The 20943-nt window shown below is 40.6% G+C and overlaps 1 protein-coding gene across 1 annotated transcript; it reads left to right on the plus strand.

The window, feature by feature from the left end:
* Nucleotides 1-7431: 7431 nt before the first annotated feature.
* On the plus strand, nt 7432-8368 carry Defa34 (defensin, alpha, 34). Its single transcript, NM_001177528.1, has 2 exons — nt 7432-7603; nt 8165-8368. Exons 1-2 carry the CDS (start codon nt 7432-7434, stop codon nt 8272-8274), a joined length of 282 nt encoding a protein of 93 aa, NP_001170999.1. The 3' UTR covers nt 8275-8368.
* The last annotated feature ends 12575 nt before the right edge of the window (nt 8369-20943 follow it).

Genomic DNA, 20943 nt, shown 5'->3' on the forward strand with positions numbered 1-20943 from the left:
AGCATCAAGCTTTTTATACAGAAGAAAATAGGGAAGTTAAGTCACATAGCAGCAAGGTACAAATGAGGTTACCAGATGCTTAATGACTTTTACACTAAACAGAGGAATGTAAACACAAAGACTGGCAGAAACTGGGCAATAAAACAACTGAGACAAAGTCAGCTCTATCTATGGTCAGCTATAGTCTTAGAAGCCAGGTGTGAGAACTTTACACTCTTAGGGCAAGGGCTTTCACACCCAAGTCATCGTTCTAATTAGGGGGTTCCACTCTAGCTAAAACGTGTCAGGCTCAAGGCTAGAGGTAACAGTGCAGGATCCACTCTGGATCTTCGATTAAAATATGTGCGTTGGCTCACCATGGAAAAAAGATTGCATTCAGAAGGATAGAAAATTAAGAATAGGATAGGAAGAAGTCAACAGAATCACTTTGCTGTCTATTGACTTGGTAGTGCCATCTGCTGTCCTGCTTGATGTGAATTTACTCTTTCTGTCAGAATGACAAGGTTCATGAGTGCCTTCCTTCAAGAGAAAGACTCAGGAAGAGGACATAGAAGGTATGTGTTTATGGTACAAAAGACAGAGTATGAATGACAGAGGACATAAAAACTATAAACCTAATGCCACAGAATATTATAAGCTTTCAGAGATTCTGTAAATCATGCACAACAGTGCCAATATTATATATATGAAGAGCTATGTACTCTCTCATTTTAAATTATAATTGTTACATGTATATGCATATTCATAAAATTTTAATGGATACATATGCAAATATGTATGTATAATAGAGTCTATTTAACATTGCTCATATGTCCATGTGTCTATGGCTAACCATTCAGGATTGGGGCCTATAACTGAGAATAGGACCTTATGAAACAAAACCTTCCCTATAGCAAAGGAAATAATCAGTCCAGTAAAGAGGAAGCTCACAGTGTGGTACAGACCCTTTGCAAGCTACATAAATGTATGGGTTGTCATCCAAAATATACAAAAAACTAGGGAATTAAATGAAGACAGTTAGTGAAACAACCTAATTAAATATCATATATGGGTCTGAACAGAGAATTTTGGAAAAGAAGAAATAAAGTGACTGAAATGAGATCAAGAATGTTTGACATGCCATGACTGTACTGTGCAAGTCCAAGGCAAAGCATATCCTAGCAGGGACCTGGGAGTTGGATACAAAAACTCCACCACTTGCCCTGGAGGTATTGCCAATTGTTAGCTGCTAGGTGAGCGACAGTTCTTTCTCAGTGTATCTTCTGGTGAATTGATCATGTTCCAGTAGAAAGTATAAAAACATATTGGCAGTACAAATTGACCCAAATGGATTTAAAAACAAAAATTAAAAAAATAAAAAAGGAAATGAACATGGGTGGATAGGGAAAGGGGTGGATATGGTAAGAGTTTGCTCAGTGGTGAGTATTATCCAAATAGGATAACCAGTTGTTGGAAATTTACAAAGAACTAATAATACTAGCCAAGAATTATGCTTTAAAATGTTCAACATTCTTATCAGAGAAATGGAAATTTAAAGTTCTCAGAGGTTTCATCTATGCCTAGTCAGAATGATTAAGATCAAGAAAACAATTGTCCACAAGTGGGAGAGAGGGTCTAGGGAAAGGGGAACCCTCAGGCACTGTTGCTGGGATTGCAAGCTGGCACAGGAACCAAGGAAGTCAGTGTGGAGAATTCTTACAAAACTACAGGGAAATCTCCATGGCACAGCTGTACCACTCCTTAGCAAATGCCCAGGACTCAGGATCCTACCTTACAGTTACTGGCTCAACAATTTCTATTGCATCTGAGTTTTCAGCACCTATAGAAAGGAAAAGACATAATGTCCTTCAACTGAAAAATGGATCATGAAAAAGTGGGACTCATTTTTGAGGGTGAATCTTTCTTTTTTTTTTTATTGTACTATATGATTTTATCTATTTTTATTTTTTTAATTAGGTATTTTCTTCATTTACATTTCCAGTGCTATCCCAAGACACCCCCATGTCCTCCCCGCCCCCCACTCTCCTACCCACACATTCCCACTTCTTGGCCCTGGTGTTCCCCTATACTGAGGCATATAATGTTTGCAAGACCAATCAGCCTCTCTTTCTACTGATGGCCCACTAAGCCATCTACTGATAGATATGCAGCTAGAGACTCTTATCTAATGAACAGACAAGTTGATAGAGAGAGAAGTAGCCAGAGCAGAGTGGTTTATCTCTTTGTATCTAACCTCCTGCTCACCCTTGATGCACAAAAAAAATGCATCATGTACTATGCCTGGCAACCTGAGTTCAAATCTCAGACACCACATTGTAGAAGCAACAAACAGGCTACCAGTAGCTGTCCTCTGACCTCCACATGAGTTCTATGGCACATGAGTTCTCTCTGTACATACAATAAGTGTATAAATAAATACAAAACAAATTTTAAGAAAATGGTAATGTTCACATGACAGACTTCCCTGAGTGTAGTTACAGAAAGCATACTTTTGTCCTAAAAAAAAAGGTCCTCTAGTTTAGCCTAACTCCAAAGAGTCTCAAACATCCCATTTCACTTGGACTTGAACAAACATTGAGGAACTGCCAGTTTTTATAATAACTGAGAGTTGCTGTAGGTTGTGATGCTCAGAAGACATGTCCCAATTGAAATCACATCTTCTCCATCAACATGGTATTGTCCACATGTTCTACCATGTGGGCCAATGTCGTGAATAGCCCTGGGCCTAATTCTATTTTATGTTAAATCTGTTCTCCTGTGAGGGGTTGCAAACAAGGAATGAGTCAGCACTCAGGTGAATTCCTGAAAACCTGCTTCCCAACTTTATTTGTAAAATAAAGGAGAGCTGATGACTAGGCAGATAACAGGGAAGGTGGAGCAGGATGGGGGAGAGGGAAGAAGGAGAAAATGGAAGAGGGAGAGAGAGGACACAAAGGAAGGGGAAGGAAGAGGAGGAGGAGTGGGGAAGGAGAGAGAGGAGTAGGAGAAGAGGAAGAAAAAGAGGAAGAGGAAGAGGAAGAGGAAGAGGAAGAGGAAGAGGAAGAGAGCAGAAGCATAGGCCAGGAGAAACTGAAAGTTCTAAGGGGTCTTATAGATGTGGAAGATGGTAGTGAATGAGTAGATCTGCCCAATAGATGTGCACAGCATGGAATCATGTTAAGTGTGTTGTGCTTTCATTGCCAGGTCATAACTGGGTTGGAGAAATTTGCTGAAACAGGCCAAAGCCAAAACTTTTTGCTACATAGAACTCTAAAGAAATTTCAGTGACCAACCTATGATATCATGAAAACATACCCTATAGATGCCCAAGATCTTTTTAAAATAACCTGCTGATCACAGAAAATTCAAATGAACAACAAATATTAATGGCACATACCAGCCTGCTCTATGACAAGCCCATATTATAGCTTCTGAATAGGACTCTGCACCCTGTGTGTAGATCACAGAGAAAAAGTGTGTACACTTTTTCATAATGAGAATTGCACTAGGAATCTTTAGTTCCTAAATGTGCATCTTTAAAAGAAGGATGTTTGTCTCCATGCTCTGAGGACGTTCCTCAGCCAAATATGAAGCTCAGCCCTCTTCCAATCAATAGCCTTCATCATAGTCTTCTGGTGAGAAATACCTGCACGCTATACTGTCAGACCTTTACTAGTTTTATTCTTCTCACCATCATTCATATCTGAAAGGTTCTCTATCATTCTCTGCTCAACCAAGGCTCATATATCCTTGCATGTAACATCTTTTATCTAATGTGTAAAAGTGCTTATTTGGTGGGATATCTCTTTAACAAACAGATGAAAGCTATAAAGTTCTTGAGGTATTTGAAATGAGAAGATATGTTCCCCATTAGTTTAATGAATAGAAACATTCTATATTGAATACAAAATTTAAATGCTATGGATTTTGACAACTTCTTACCTAAAGTAAGAATACTAAACTTTTATTTATGGTAGAGATGAAACAGCTTTGTGTTGTAACTTTATAGAAAAAATGATAATTTGAAAATTGTGATAAGCCAGGCAGCATTCTCAAAGTATATAATATGTGCAGTGTATTTCTATTAGCTGATACTTACTAATTGCTAAGATCTTTTTTTCTCCTTGGATAAGAGGTTTTCAGAATAACCAATTAAAATAGTCAAGTTCATTGACTGATATTTTGTGGGTTTGTAAAGGAACTTTAAAGAGGTTAATTGCCATACTCAGAAGACACTAAAGATTAGGCAACAGGCTGTGGCCAGAACTCTTACATTTTACCGCTATCCCATATTCCACCTTAACTCCTGTGTTTTAGAGTGATGCCTTCTGTCATTTATTAAGATTATTTGTTTTCCTTCTTTAGAGCCTGATAGGAGCCCAAGGTTGAAAGACATCTCTTGACAGATGGTCTCTCTACTTCTTCTCCTTGATCTCTGCCTCTACTAATTATCTCCTTTGAGATTTGATGTTAAACCACCAATAAATAACCCATATTCATTAGAAATATACGAAGAAATGAGGGTGTTTTTTGACAGTTATCAGAAGTAATAGCTCATATATGTGATCCCTACTACAGAAATAGAGTAAATTATTGAGGATAAATTCGAGTTCTGTTGAGTTTTTACACTCTGGCTTGTGATGGAAAACATGTGCAGAACAGAACACCCCCACTGTCTCAGAGTCCAGGATGCAGTACAGGAGAGCATAAGAAGATGCAAGTTCTCAAGCTGAGAACCATCTTGCCAAGAACCTCCTGTGGGTAACCAGAGCCCTGATGCCTGTGAGACAGGAAGAGGGCTAGCCCTCCCATGTGCCTAAGTGGGGCATGTGCAAGACCAGAGACTTCAGATTCCACTGGGGGTTAACATATATTCTTTGCAGAACATAGTTGAATACATGATGATGTTTGGACAAGATTCACTACAAGAAGACATAGCAATGGACTACAAAGAGCTCCTTCAGTTTTCCAACATCATTTCAGTGTCTGTGGCCCACCTGAACCAACCACTACCCTACTTCCCAACATCTCATTTGGCATTCACATGTGATATAATACCTTGGAAAACTGAAGATGCTCAACACTCTACATGAGAAGGGGGAACTTCCTACCTTGTGGCAGAGGGTGTGTAAGAAGTGTAACTGACTTAAACACAGGATGTGGTAGGAATTTTGCTAATGCCACTAGAACACAAAGCTTGACTCTTACAGATTTAAATTGAAAGAAAAATAACTGAGAAATATTATTAAGAGATTTAAATGCCAGGCTGTTTGGAATAAAAAAAAAAAAACTGGAGGAAGAAAAATGTTTATCTTAAGAAGATTTTTAAGATATGCTACAAAGAAACAATTTCCAGACTTTTTGAACAGTAGGTAAAGATTCATTAGAGGAAATGTGGGCCTGGAAGAATGGCTCTGAGGTAAAGAATACTAGGTGCTCTTGTAAAAGACCTAGGTTCAGTTCTCACACCCACATAGCAGCTCACAGCATTCTGGAACTCCAGTTCTTGAGGACTGGGCTCTCTACTCTGCTCTCCACAGACAATAGCCACACACACACACACACGTACAGTCTGCCAAATCACTTCTAAAACAAAAATAAGTACATCTTTTTTACAAATGTAGAAAGAATGTGCCAACTAACCTCTCAATGGAACATTTGACAAAACACAAGTACACGCACTTCTGGTGTCAAAGCATGATAAAGATGAACTGTTATAATACTGAAATATCAATTTTGTCTATCAGATTGGATGAGGAATATAAGAAAAACATTATAGTACTTTTATCAATCTGCAGTAAAACCATAAAGTTCCAGCCAACAAAGCTGGAAATTCACAAAGCAAAAAACTGCTTTCCCCCAAGGCTCAATAAACCTAGTAGTATGTAAATGACTGCATGCAATTCCTCAGACAGAGGAATCTGGTTTCTACATTCTCTGGTGTCCATGAGTAGATGTCTTTCCTCAATTGAGATATCTGATGCTACCAGGGCTTGGTAAGAAACAAAAAAAGAGAACACAAAGCAATAAGAAAATGAAAAGAGGGTGCAGAACAAATTTTGCTGTACTTAAAAAGGGCAAAATTCTCTAAGGATATATTCTGTGGTTCAGGAGTCTCTAAGACTTCAATAGCCAGTTCTGTACCGGACACTGGTAGGAAGGGTACAATGTGAAATTACATAGTAGAAAACTTTCACATGAGCATGGTGGCCTTTTGAGCATGCATATTTTAGAAAGTGCTACTTAGATCAATTCTGTGATGAGCAGGAAAGATAACAATGTGTCTGAAATATAAGGTGGACTTCTTAACTCAAATCAAAGTCTACAGATGTATTCAAGAGGTCATTAAACAATTACATAAGTATGTATATATATATACATACATACACACACGCGCACATATATATGGGTGTGTGTGTGGTGTGGAGGTTAATATGCATGTAAAATAGTATTCTCGCTGCTTAGCTAATTCTTTTTGAGACCTCTATATAAAATCATTTTAACAAATGAATAGTATTAATTAACACATAAATATGATGTGCTATGTATGACAGGGGGACGCCATACAGAGAATGAAAACATCAGGAAGTTCTGTACCTTTTGTTGTGTATGTAGTGTGAGAAATGGGATGAAACACATAGAGAACAGTGGTCATGTATGGCGTGATGACACTTTTTAAGATTGGGTACTAGCTTATGGCCCTCTCTACATTACATCTCTTGTAGATCAGTACTCATTTTCTGAAAGTAAAAACATTGCAGAATCTCAGACATGTGGAATGAAGCATGGCTTGAGAGTCCCAAGTATGGAGATGCTCCTGGACCACACTCTTGTGAGATGTGTTCAGACACTTTGGCTTCTACAGAACATCTCACTCTAGCTACATTCTTACAAACTCTGTCTCTTAAACTCAATTCACTAGGGGCACAATGAGGCCATCTTACTTTCTCTATAATGGCTCTGAGTAGGGAGTTCACAATGTTACCTCACAGGAGGATGATTGATAATACCTGAATCATGCAAAGAACTGACTCTCCAGTCCACCTAGTCAAACTCTGCTCCAGACTACCTGAGGAGAACGTCCTGCAAATTCAAAACATAAAAATCCTTTGTTCCATGAGCTTTATAAATTACAAAGTGCCTAGCTCTTTACTTCCCTGACCACTGAGCGGTAAATACTCAAGCAGATGGGAAACATGGGAAGATAGCAAGGCCCCTTCATAATTAATAATGGGAGGGCTGATGTCACTGAACACACACTGCAACATCATGATAGTAGCCTTCAGAACAGAGGAACATCAAAGGGATCTTGATGATAACAGACTCTCCCAGTTCCCATCAAAGAGTGCCTTCTCTAAGTGTAGACCTTTCTCTGCCCTATAAATGCAAGTTGGCTACTCACTCTCCACACATTGGGCTCCTGCTCAACAATTCTCCAGGTGACCCCCAGCCATGAAGACAATTGTCCTCCTCTCTGCCCTTGTCCTGCTGGCCTTCCAAGTCCAGGCTGATCCTATCCAAAAAACAGATGAAGAGACTAATACTGAGGAGCAGCCAGGGGAAGAGGACCAGGCTGTGTCTATCTCCTTTGGAGGCCAAGAAGGGTCTGCTCTTCATGAAGAATGTGAGTAGTGGTACCCAGTGTGATGGATGCTTGCAGTCTCCTGAGAGAGGGATGAAGATGAGCTCTAGAATACTGGTAGAGTAATGTGGCTCCCTTGGCAACTCTATTTTGATTCCTTTTATATTCATAACAGTAGTAATGAGAGGAAAGTAATTTTAATTGAATTATTTTCTCATAAGGCTTTTAATGTAAAAAGATACACATGGGAATTTCAACAATAAGAGTGCTCCAATACTCTGAGTAGATACTTCTAGATCAGGACTAGACTTGGGTTTTAGTAAAAATTTTTCTTTCTGTAAAGGAACTTTGAATCAATTTATGAGTATACCCTAGTGTCTACACTGTGACAAAAGGAACACAGAAAATAAAGACACATCAGAATGGCTCTCAAGTACATGACCAACACCCATGAAGTGTGTTATTGGTTGAGATGTCCATGCTGAAGGCTGTACTGTGTCGAACATAGCACATTCATGCTGTATCACATATCCCCATAGGATCACATACTATTACATGCTGCCAACCGCAAAACTTATTGCCGGATTCTTTTTGTGTCTCCAGTGTCAAAAAAGCTGATATGCTATTGTAGAATAAGAGGCTGCAAAAGAAGAGAACGCGTTTTTGGGACCTGCAGAAATCTTTTTTTAACTTTCGTATTCTGCTGCAGCTGAATATGCAGATGACAAAGATATGACAACCATCGGCTCTGAGGCCACTGATGCTGGGGCCTGATGATCACTTCTCAATAAATTGTTTGCAATATGCTTCCTGTGAGTTTACATTCTTTCAATGTTTGCTAAAAGTCTCAGTCAAGACTCTGTATATAAACTATCAGAACCTTCAAGGAAACCTTTGCAATGAATGAATACTTTAATTTTTAACTTGGAAAACACTGGCTCTAAATACTATCAATTTAAGGATGACTCCAGGTTTAGACACAAGATGTATAGAAAGCTCAGAATGTTCATGATCCTCACATATGCCACTCGTGACTTTTACCTGTCTTTAGGCAGTCTTGCCTCACTATCAAACACATTGCCTATATGTTAAGAACAAGTACCACTTTGGGTTTCAGGTGTACAGAGTTCTAAAATGATATTTTTTAGGAAGCTACAGTATCCTTAAAAATTGTTGGAGTTTTTATGAACCAGGCCTGAATCATTCCTCTGGCTTCTAAACCGTGGGTTATTTTTGGCTATGTGGAGACAACTTTTATCAATATTAGAAAAAGTTAGTCAGAGACAGAATGGGTAGGATGAAAAGAAGGGCATCCCACATGATAGCCTGCATGTAATCTGCAGTGTCTACAGTAGTATAGGACAAAATACAGTTTCGATAGAGAAAGTGTGCATGTCTAATGACTGCAGTGTGCTCTACAAGGTACACTCAAGTGACTTACCCTGCAGCTTTCAAGGGCCTAATGCAGCTTGGCAGAGATATCCAAGATAAATAAAGATGTTGGTAGGCAGTCTTGAAGCAGGGATTCCAGTGACCTTACAGGGTATGAAGAGTCTGGCTATAAATCATCACACATTCCTTCAGGGAAAACCATGTCCTGATGAAAGGACAGCAGTGCTGGTGACCTCTAGATTGCAGGTTCTAGTAGCACAGATGGTGTGGGTTCCCAAAAGACATAGTTGTGGACTCTCAATAGTGATTGAAGCTGCTAGGAGAATTGAATACCCTATCACACTTTGAGGAAAAAAGGATGCCAGAAGCATCTTACTTGGTAGATTATAGCAACCATGACAAAGACTAGATCCACCGAGTGAGCTAGGAGAGAAAGTCTAACTCTAGCCATTACAACTCATTTAGCCTCAAATATTAGAGAATTCCAATTATAGGATGGCAAACAAAAGGCAGTTATCATAGTCCCACAAGACATTTCAGTCTTTAAATAAGTCACTCGTGACCTGGACAAAATAAATTTAATAATTAACTCAATGTGTGTCATCCTTCTGAATGTAATTATCTGAGGATATAAGTTCTCTGTTTCCTGGAACAGTTCGCATAACTCCAGTAACTGTCAATCAGCAAACACATGACACAGTCACATTGGTCAACCTCTCTACTATTGTTCTCCAATACCTCTATTCTACATAGCTAAAAGTCTCTCTCGTCTTTCTCTCCAGATTTGATTCTAACACCTCTCCCGGTTGCAAATTCTTGAACCTGGATGCAATAAGCTCATGTATTCTTCCTTCCCCCTTTACAATGTGGGGAGAATTTTTCTTGTAAAATGCAAGGTTTCAATGTTTTTAACCTGACCTATATCAGTGGTGAAAATTCTAGATGCTTATTGGTAAGAATTTATGAATGTATGTGGACATTGTGAAATGATTAGGTTGGGAAAGAATCATATCTGTCTCCTCAGGTGTTTATAATTTTGTTATGGTGAAACACCTAAATTATACTGTACTAAGTGTTTTGAAATACATAATCCATTAATATTTACAACATGTTGTTGTGTAATAATTCACCAAACTCATTACTCCTAACTAAATGTAATTTTGTACCCAGTGACCAACCTTGCCAGAATGAAGTAGCAAGTATACTATCCTTGCCTGCCATTACATTGCTTTATATCTTGGATATGTGAGGTCTGGATATCGTGCTCTTAGTGTGTCTGGATATTACACAGAAAGTATTCTCATGTACCATCGCACATATTGAAAATTCCATCTTTCTAAGGTTGAGTAGTGATCCAATATGTAGAAGACCCTGGTTCTATGAGAATTTCCCTCAGTAAAGCTGTGTTTGAGATTCAGCTCAGAACAATGATGTAAAGGGTAGACAAAGAACACATGTACCCAGCATTTTCATGTCAGATGCTCTTTGTTAGCAATGATCACATATCCCTTGTGTATTAATTAGAGTATTGAATTCAGTTTCTGGAAACACCCCTGCTTCAGTATTTTCACACAAATACATGAGAACCATAAGGAGGAATTCTGATTAGAAAAATTGGTTGATTCAGAAAATAAAAGTGTTGCCCTACCTTTTTTTTTTTTTTCCTGATGGATCTTATATGGTTGCACAAAGAATGTAGGGTAGTTCTAGAAAGGCTTTGTAGTCTGAAATTCTAGAAAAATGACAAACACTTGCTAGTTTTTCTCATGTTCTAGCAATCACAAAGACCATACAGCCAACACCACTAAATCCCTTCCCATGGACAGAGACCTGAACCACACATGGGTTGCACACTTATCTTGCATCCCCATTATAGAAAACTGGATATACAAAGAATAAGAAGTTGTTCACCAAAGCACCCCAAATAGGACAGGACCATATGCCACTTATCTAGCATGTGCTTTCAGAGTTAATCTTCAGAAACTAGGTGAAAAGATGAAGTCTCCACTTCATCAATGCATCGACAAAACAAAGGTTGATATTCAAAATAATCCACACAAGTCACACGTTTTATCATTTTGAACGTAAATGAACATGCTCTCCTATCCTACTGCTGTGTAAGATATCATTACAAGAAGAAATGGTTTTCAAGCAACACACACATGTGTTCTAACTAATATTTTCTATTTGGACATTGGTCAGTCCATGGGCCCAGAGATGAGTGGTCCTCTAGGATTTAGAGTGTCTGTTCCTGAAAAATTCTCCATCATGTTTAGCTAGTCTATACTGGGGTACAGGTGTTAGGAAGGAGCCAAGAGCTGAGAACAGGTGTGGAGAGGACACCCATCCATCCTGGCTCAATGGGGAGGGATCATCATCAACCTGTGGGAAGTAGAGTGGGTTTTTGATGAATTATGTTTGCAAACATTATAATCCAAAATATTTTCCCAATAAAGGTACACATAACAACTACTATTCTACCACGATAAGGGCCCTCAGTTCTTTCCCTGTGGTTCCCCCCACAAGATTCAGAGTTCCTCAAAGTATGGCAGATGGGTTCCAGTGTGAACATCTGCCTTAGTTCATTTTGTCTTATATAGCAGGACAGCACATAACAAGTCATATAATAATTGTATTTTGCATAGCAGATGGTATTAATTTCCTGCAGTTCTGGAATCCATGAAGTCTGAGTCAGGTGAATGTGTGAAAAACTTCACTCTGTTGTGATGTCCCATTTTTCTAGTTTATAAATGAAAATTTCAGAAGTCAGCACATGGAAAAAGTGACACGGTAGTTTTCTGAATCTCTTTTATAAGAGAAGTAAGCTATCCCTGGGGCTTCTCTTCTTTTACCACAATCCCCTTACAGAAGACTCCTCTTGTGAATGTCATAAGCTTTGGGAGTATGATTGCCATATATTAATTTTAGTAGGACTTAAGCATTCTGGTCACAGCATTATCTAAGAAGGAAAAAAATGAAATATTAACACTTTGAATCTTGGAGACAAATACAGCATGTTGACAAGTATGAGATTTTGCCACTGCTCAAGACATGACCAATTTTATGCTCAACGGAAGATGGGACAAGTCTGCATTTTGATAGCAGTGTCAGAGGATTTGAGGTCATCTCAAAGTACTGTCTTTATTCTTAGGGACTGTATAGTGGAAAGTCAGTGCATCTCCAAAATGGAATGACCATTCTGATCATTCTGGGTCTAACATTGTCTTTATACATGGCCAATACTGGTGTTGGAACAATACTTCTGAGAATGAATCACTAGGTAAGACTAGCTAGTTCCAATCTCTCTGCCATCTGCCAGCCAGTGCTACATTCAGAAGACATTAAGTTTCAAGGAACAATGTCATGATTGTTTTGCCCACATGGCTCTAGAGAACTGTTTAGCTGTACTCAGTCTCCAAAAAACATTGCATGCTGTCCTTTCAGAGAATGACTTGATAAATATACATCAATCACATGGGAGAAACCATTAGAACCTGCACAGTCTCACAGCAGAACTAATATACAATCTCAGCAATGTCCTTACTCTGCTGAATGGCTCAACTCGTCCTAACAGTTGTAACTTGTTATTAGACGCGTTCTCACGACCGGCCAGGAAGAACACCACAGACCAGAATCTTCTGCGGCAAAGCTTTATTCTTACATCTTCAGGAACAGAGTGCAAGAAGCAAGAGAGAGCAAGAAGCAAGAGAGAGAGAAAAGCAAGAGAGCGAAAAAGCAAGAAAGAGAGAAAAGCAAGAGAGCGAAAAAGCAAGAAAGAGAGAAAAGCAAGAGAGAGAAAAAACGAAACCCCGTCCCTCTTAAGGAGCATTCTCCTTCGCCTCGGACGTGTCACTCCCTGATTGGCTGCAGCCCATCGGCCGAGTTGACGTCACGGGGAAGGCAGAGCACAAGTAGTCATAAGATACCCTTGGCACATGCGCAGATTATTTGTTTACCACATAGAACACAGGATGTCAGCGCCATCTTGTAACGGCGAATGTGGGGGCGGCTCCCAACATCTCCCCCTTTTTCTTTTAATAAGAGCAAATAGGCCACCCATATTAATGAGAGTGGAGATAGAGGTCAAATCCCCAGTGTGTAGGTAAAGGAGCCATGTACAGGATTAGCTCTTAGGCTCACAAGCTTTTACCCAGAGCAACCCTGACCTGCTCCCGTGTCGTTTTGCCTGGGGGAAGGGAACTAGGACACTGAACCTTCTTGAAAGATGACATGTCTCCCTAGAATAGGCTCATATATGCCGCAGAGCCTTTCCATTGCAGTGCTTAGCCTTGCAACTCTCTCGGGCTGCTGAAGCACACTCACTCTATCCCGTGCAATGAGTCTAGCCTCATGGGATATAAGAGCTGAGTGGCCAGCGACCTATTGCCTAAGCATAGATATATCATATATCAGGGGAAGCTCCATGTTCTAGTCCTGCAAGCGCCTGGGCAATAACCACCTTGTCTCTCCTAGTTTGGGCCTTAAGCTTACAGACCAATCAAAGAAGCAACACTAATCCACAGCAAAGTGTATCTCCAAATAATATTAATCCCACCCATTTTTTAAAGAAAGAAAATGCTGAGGAGATCCAATTGGGTAATCCTTTGGTCAGCGACAGGTCCAAGCGCGTGGAGTTGACCTGAAGTCTCAATTCCCGAAGGATCTGTTCAAATTCAGCCATCCAATTCTGTAACATATACTGAAAAAGACTTTTTGACAAATTAGCTGCCCTAGTAAATTTAACATACTGAATGGAAATAACACACAATCCCGGAAACTTTTGTTCACAACCCTGCTGAGTTATTTGTCATAATACATCTAGTTGTATCTGGACAAGATCTATGAGTTGATTAACCAGCATGAGACCTCTCTGTATCTTGACATTAGCTGAGGCCTGTTCATCTATGACTGTAGTCACTGAGGCTGACAAAGTGTTAATGGTGCCAGTCATCTGGACCTGTCCAGACAGAGCCAAGGCTGTCTGAATTAAGGCCAAACCCAGTTCCTAGTTAGTGGTAAAAAAGCAGGAGAATACTTGAGCATTATACATCACCGTCATTGGGAGTGGAAATGTCGACATTATCCCCCAACGCTGCTCTCTCTTTATTATTGACGCTCTGGACATCACCAAGACGAGGGACATTAGTATTCCCTTGGTCAGTCTGGATTTTTCGGGTGAGTCTTTCTGGTATCCAAAATGGGTTGTTTTCATTCTGTGGGAAAACACAGATAGCTCCCCTGGATCTTATCAAGATAGGATCCGGGCCATACCATTTATTATCAAGGACATTTTTCCATTTAACCATCTCATTGGGCCTATCTGGCTCTGTACAATGACGTTCAGCCGCAGTATGGCCATGAGCATCAATATTTAAAAAATTGAGTGTAAAGAGTGCCAAAGACACCGACACTCTTGGTGCTCGGGGTACAGTCTCCTCAAAAGTTCCCCTCTTCTGTTTTATAAGATAGGCTTTGAGGGTGCGATGCGCACGCTCAACAATACCCTGTCCTTGAGGGTTGTATGGAAGTCCAGTCAGGTGGGTTACGTCCATCTGACGGCAGAACTGTTGGAATTTTTGAGACGTATAAGCTGGTCCATTATCAGTCTTAAGGAGTCTGGGTTTCCCCCAAGCACTCCATGCCTCAAGACAATGTTGAATCACATGTGAGGCTTTTTCTCCGGTTAACGGAGAGGCAAACATGATGCCAGAACATGTGTCAATGGACACATGGAGATATTGAAGTTTTCCAAAGGAAGAAACATGTGTAACATCCATTTGCCAGACCTGTAGAGGTCGAATACCGCGTGGGTTAATTCCCACATGAGGAACTGGCAAGAACTCACAGCAGCTTTGACATTGAGTAACAATGTCACGGGCTTCTTTTCTTGTCAAGGAGAAACGACTGCGTAATGTTTCAGCCGTCACATGAAAATTGTTATGAAAATTTCTTGCAGCCTCTACCGGGGATGATAGGGCAGCAGCCACCACTTTAGTGGCCTTATCTGCCAAATCATTTCCCAGAGCCATGGGGCCAGGTAGGCCTGAATGGGCTCTAACATGAGTAATATAAACAGGAGATCTTCTAGATAACAAAACTAATTGTATCTGCTGAAAAATATTGGCAACTCTACTGGAAGGCTTAATCACTCCAGCCACTTCTAAAAGATTTACTGCATTTACCACATAACAGGAATCTGACACAATATTAAGGGGTTCTAAAAAGGTTTTTAAAACTTCTAAGACCACTGAACATTCTACCACTTGAGGTGAATTTTCATTATATTGTTTGGATACCACTTTACCATTAGCCACATAGGCACCTATGCCAGTTTTTGATCCATCAGTATATACCACAATCCCCTTTTTAAGTGGGTTTCTTACTGTTATTTGTGGAAACACAACAGATTGATTTTGGGCAAACTGTAAGATTGGATGTTTTGGATAATGGTTATCTATTTTTCCTGAAAAGGAGGTAACTAAAACTGCCCAATCATTAGATGTGGCTGCCAAGGTTTGAACCTGTGCAGCGGTATAAGGTACAATTAAAAGATATGGACTTTGCCCAAAGTGGGTGATTGCTGCTTTTAGGCCTTTAAGGGCAAGCTGTGCAATTGCATCAGGATACCAATCTATTATTTTAGCTGGGGATACGTTTGGATGGATCCACAACAATGGCCCATTCTGCCACAAAACTGCAGTTGGCAATTGTGCTGTCTTAAAGACACACAAACTGAAAGGTTGCGAATCCTCAATACGTTGTAATTGTGCATTCTGTAAGGCTTTTTCCACCTTTTGTAAGGCCTGGTTAGCAGCTAGAGTAAGAGTCCTAGGGGAGGAGATATGAGGATCTCCTTCTAAAATACTAAACAAAGGCCTTAACTCAGCGGAAGGAATCTTTAAAAAAGGTCTAAGCCAATTAATATCTCCCAACAGCTTTTGAAAATCATTTAAGGTATGGAGGTGATCTCTTCTTATCTCTACCTTTTGGGGCACAATCTTATCTGGGGACACCACAGAGCCCAAGAATTGTCCTGTATCAGAAATTTGGACCTTTTCTGTGGCTATCTGTAAACCCCACTGACTTAAAGTTTTAAGTAGAAAAGGATATGCCTTTTGTAGCATGGTAAGGTCTTTATGGCACAGGAGGATGTCATCCATGTAAAGGAGCAAAATTAAAGAGGGGAATTGTTCCCTCACTGGCAAAAGAGCTTCTTGCACATAAAGTTGACACATAGTAGGACTATTGGACATTCCCTGTGGTAAGACCTTCCATTGATACCTCTTATCAGGTTTAGCAGAATAAGCTCTCTGACCCGTTAACAAGTCAAAAGTCCAATCTCTCTGCTCTGGAGTTAAAGCAGCAGCGTTTGCTCGGTCCTGCGCCTGTGCAGCCTCTCGCCACAGAGATCTCCATTCCAAATATTTGCCCATATTAGGGAGAGCGGCTTTTGCAATCATTTGCCAGTCGGCAGGAGTTAGTGCCATGCCGGCAAGCCTGTCTAACTGCACCAAGGTAAAATTAGCATTGATTCCATATTTACGGACCGACTCGGCAATTTCTTTAATTTGTAAATATTCTACCGGAGCGTGGACACGCCCACCCTCGGCTCCTTCAAAGACTGGAAATGCCTGTTCTATTTTCCTTTGTTCCTCTCTGGGAATGAATGAATCTGCGCACTGCCTCTCTGCGCACTGCCTCTCTGCGCATTGCTGACGCACTACGCAGGGCGGGGACTCCGCATAGGGCGGGAGTGCACCTGGTAGCCGATTGCCCTGAGGCCAATTAGCAAACTGGCCTTCGCCAGCCGCTTTTGGCTTTTTCCTTAAATGACTAGTTAGCACTTTACTTGGCGGCTGGTATCCTTTTCTTTCATAATGAGCCGCTTTTTTCTCCCAGTCTGTTTCTTCAGAGCACAGGCTCCTTCTCCTAGAGACCTCCGCTAATTGATCTTTCTTCTTTTCCCTTTTTCCTCTTTTTCTTCTAATCTCTCTCCAGGTATTCTTACCTGACCTAAACTTTTCCTCGGGTTCAAGACCCTTGGAAAGGCCTGTATACTTACCGTTTCTCCTTGCTCCTACTCTCTCTCCCCGCTTTACTTCTGATAGACTGCCCTGAATTTCATCCAGAATTTTCAGCCCTGCCTTAACCACTATATAACATGTGAAAAGGAACAAAAGGGCTCCTAACACCAGAAAAAATTCAAGGCCAAACATATTCCACTTTACTTCTGATAGACTGTCTTGAATTTCGTTAGAAAGTTCAAGGCCGGGCTTACCTCGTAAAGCTGTACTCACTGGTACTCTCGTTCCCCAGCTGAAAAGTTCTGAATTCATACAGTTGAATCCTTCTTAACAGTCTGCTTTACGGGAACCTTTATCACCGTCGTTCCCCAGCTGATGAGTTCTGAATTCGGCAGTTGAATCCTTCTCAACAGTCTGTTTTATGGGAACACTTTATCACCGTCGTTCCCCAGCTGATGAGTTCTGAATTCGGCAGTTGAATCCTTCTCAACAGTCTGTGTTACGGGAACCTTTATAAACGTGATCCGCAGTTCTGGTTCCGGAATGAGGGATCCTCCTTGCGCCAGTCCCGAGTTTTTTTCTCGTCCCGGAATTCGGCACCAATTGTTATTAGACGCGTTCTCACGACCGGCCAGGAAGAACACCACAGACCAGAATCTTCTGCGGCAAAGCTTTATTCTTACATCTTCAGGAACAGAGTGCAAGAAGCAAGAGAGAGCAAGAAGCAAGAGAGAGAGAAAAGCAAGAGAGCGAAAAAGCAAGAAAGAGAGAAAAGCAAGAGAGCGAAAAAGCAAGAAAGAGAGAAAAGCAAGAGAGAGAAAAAACGAAACCCCGTCCCTCTTAAGGAGCATTCTCCTTCGCCTCGGACGTGTCACTCCCTGATTGGCTGCAGCCCATCGGCCGAGTTGACGTCACGGGGAAGGCAGAGCACAAGTAGTCATAAGATACCCTTGGCACATGCGCAGATTATTTGTTTACCACATAGAACACAGGATGTCAGCGCCATCTTGTAACGGCGAATGTGGGGGCGGCTCCCAACAGTAACTTAGGCCCTGGAGAGGCTCACTGAGCCCTAATTTTTAAATCCTTTTATACATGTTTATTTAGTATGTATCCTAGTCATCTCTACAAAGCATAAACCCTGATTTGTAGGCTATACATTTCCCATGTACTCTTTCATACTTTCTCATTCCAATGATTAAGTTTCAGACACAGAGCTATGCAGTACAATCTCCTCAGAGTGAGCAGATATGGGCAAATGGGTGATTTAGAGATAGACAAGATAAATAAGAAGTCGTTCTGAGAAGCACCCCTTTGCCCCCAGCTTTTCCACATTTCTTAGCTGTCCTTGAACCACAAGTGATTGAAGGAACCAATAAAAATTAGCCCACAAAAAATTAAGACGCCACAAGTAACTCATAAATAGTAGAAATCTGTCCAAGATGTTTCAGCTGCTCTTGTTTCCCATGGTCTGGACAGAAGAGTGCTGTATCTCTTGCTATGTTCTCCAGGCATACCACAACGATCTTTAATTAATGAAAGTCACTTTTTACATATATCATTGAGGCCTAGCTGCAAAGGACACACTTAAGGCAAGGCTACAGTGAAGGAACCCACATGATGAGACACCTTTATAAGATTCTTCTGTCTAGACCTCAACTATCTGTGAAGGAGAGAAATTACTGGTTAATGGGAAAATCACACAAGCATTGCCAAAACACAGACTGGTTAGTAATATAATTCTTAAAAAGTTTGGTTCATCCTGCAGTCAGCATATAAAGAAATGCAAATCAACCCATTTTTATCTCCCTGTTCAAAGCTCAAGACCAAGTGGATCAATGACCTCCACAAGAAAACAGATACACTGAAATTTATAGAGAAGAAAGTGGGGAAGAGCTTCAAACAGATGGGCCCGGGGGAAAATTCCTGAACAGAGCACAAATGTTTTATGCTGTAAGATCAACAATAGACAAATGTGACCTCAAAAATTGCAAAGCTTCTGTAAGGCAAAGGACAATTTGTCAATAGGACAAAATGACAGCAAACAGATTGGCAAAAGGTCTGTACCAATCCTACATCTGAAAGGGAACTAATAACATATATATATATATATATATATATACCTCAAGTAGTTAGACTCCAGAACATCAAATAACCATACTTTAAAAATGGGGTATAGATCTGAACAAAGAATTTTCAACTGAGGAAACTCTAATGGCTGAGAAGCACCTAAAGAAATGTTCAACATCCTTAGTCATCAGGAAATACAAAACAAAACAACCCTGAATTCACCACACACCAGTCAGAATGGCTAAAATCAAAAATTCAGTTGGCAATATATCCTGGCAAGGATGTGGAGAAAGAGGAATACTTTTCCATTACTGGTGGGATGGCAAGCTGATAAAACCTCTCTGGAAATCAGTTTTGTGGTTCCTCAGAAAGTTGGACATGGTACAGCCTGAATATCCAGCTATACCACTTCTGCACATATGTTGGGTGCTATTAAGACAACTCTTGATCTCTGAATTGGACCTCTCCCCCGAGAAGAAAAGGGGGTCAAAAGTGGGCCACTGACGCATCGATCCCGAAAACCACGGGATTTTGCAGCCCTAAATCATTGCCAAGTGACCACACCCTTATACCACCAAGTTCCTGCTTCCACTTGTAGTGGCCAAAAGAAAGAATTTCTATTGCCCCCCTCCCACTGATAAGTACTTCTCCTTTTGCTTGTATTGTCCCACCCCTCCCGCTGATAAGTGTCTGTACTTCCCCTTTTGCTTGTGCATTTAAGCCTTGGGCCTTTCTCAATACATTTGGGGCTTTGACACATTCCAGAACAGTTTCCCTGTGGAGGACCGCACAAGGTCCTCGTCTCTCTCTACCCCCCCCCCATTTGGTTATTAGGAGGAGGTCCCCTCGAGACCCTCGAATAACTGGACCTGCTGGATGGGTCACACATATACCCAGAATATGCTCTAACATGTAATAAGGACACATGCTCCACTATGATCATAGCAGCCTTATTTATAATAGCCGAGTGCTGGAAAGAACCCAGATGTCCTTTAACAGAGGAATGGATACAAAAATTTGGTACAATTACACACTGGATTACTACTCAGCTATTAACAATGATAAATTCATAAAATTTTTTTTTACACAATTTTTTTTAAAAAAATTTTATTTTTTTTATTAGGTATTTTCCTCATTTACATTTTCAATGCTATCCCAAAGGTTTTCCATACCCACCCCCACAATCCCCTACCCACCCACTCCCCCTTTTTGGCCCTGGCGTTCCCCTGTACTGGGGCATATAAAGTTTGCAAGTCCAATGGGCCTCTCTTTGCAGAGGCCATCTTTTGATACATATGCAGCTAAAGACAAGAGCTCCCGGGTACTGGTTAGTTCATATTGTTGTTCCACCTATAGGGTTGCAGTTCCCTATAGCTCCTTGGGTAATTTCTCTAGCTCCTCCATTAGGGGCCGTGTGACCAATCCAATAGCTGACTGTGATCATCCACTTCTGTGTTTGCTAGGCCCCGGCATAGTCTCACAAGAGAGAGCTATAACTGGGTCCTTTCAGCAAAATCTTGCTAGTGTATGCAATGGTGTTAGCATGTGGAAGCTGATTATGGGATGGATCCCTGCATATGGCAGTCACTAGATAGTCCATCCTTTCGTCACAGCTCCAAATTTTGTCTCTGTAACTCCTTCTATGGGTGTTTTGTTCCCATTTCTAAGAAAGGGTAAAGTGTCCACACTTTGGTCTTCGTTCTTCTTGAATTTCATGCGTTTGGCAAGTTGTATTTTATATCTTGGGTATCCTAAGTTTCTGGGCTATTATCCACTTACCAGTGAGTACACATTGTGCGAGTTCCTTTGTGATTGGGTTACTTCACTCAGGATGATACCCTCCAGGTCCATCCATTTGCCTAGGAATTTCATAAATTCATTTTTTAAAATAGCTGA

The sequence above is a fragment of the Mus musculus genome, chromosome 8 (genome assembly GCF_000001635.26).
Source record: "Mus musculus strain C57BL/6J chromosome 8, GRCm38.p6 C57BL/6J".
NCBI classification, from domain to species: domain Eukaryota; kingdom Metazoa; phylum Chordata; class Mammalia; order Rodentia; family Muridae; genus Mus; species Mus musculus.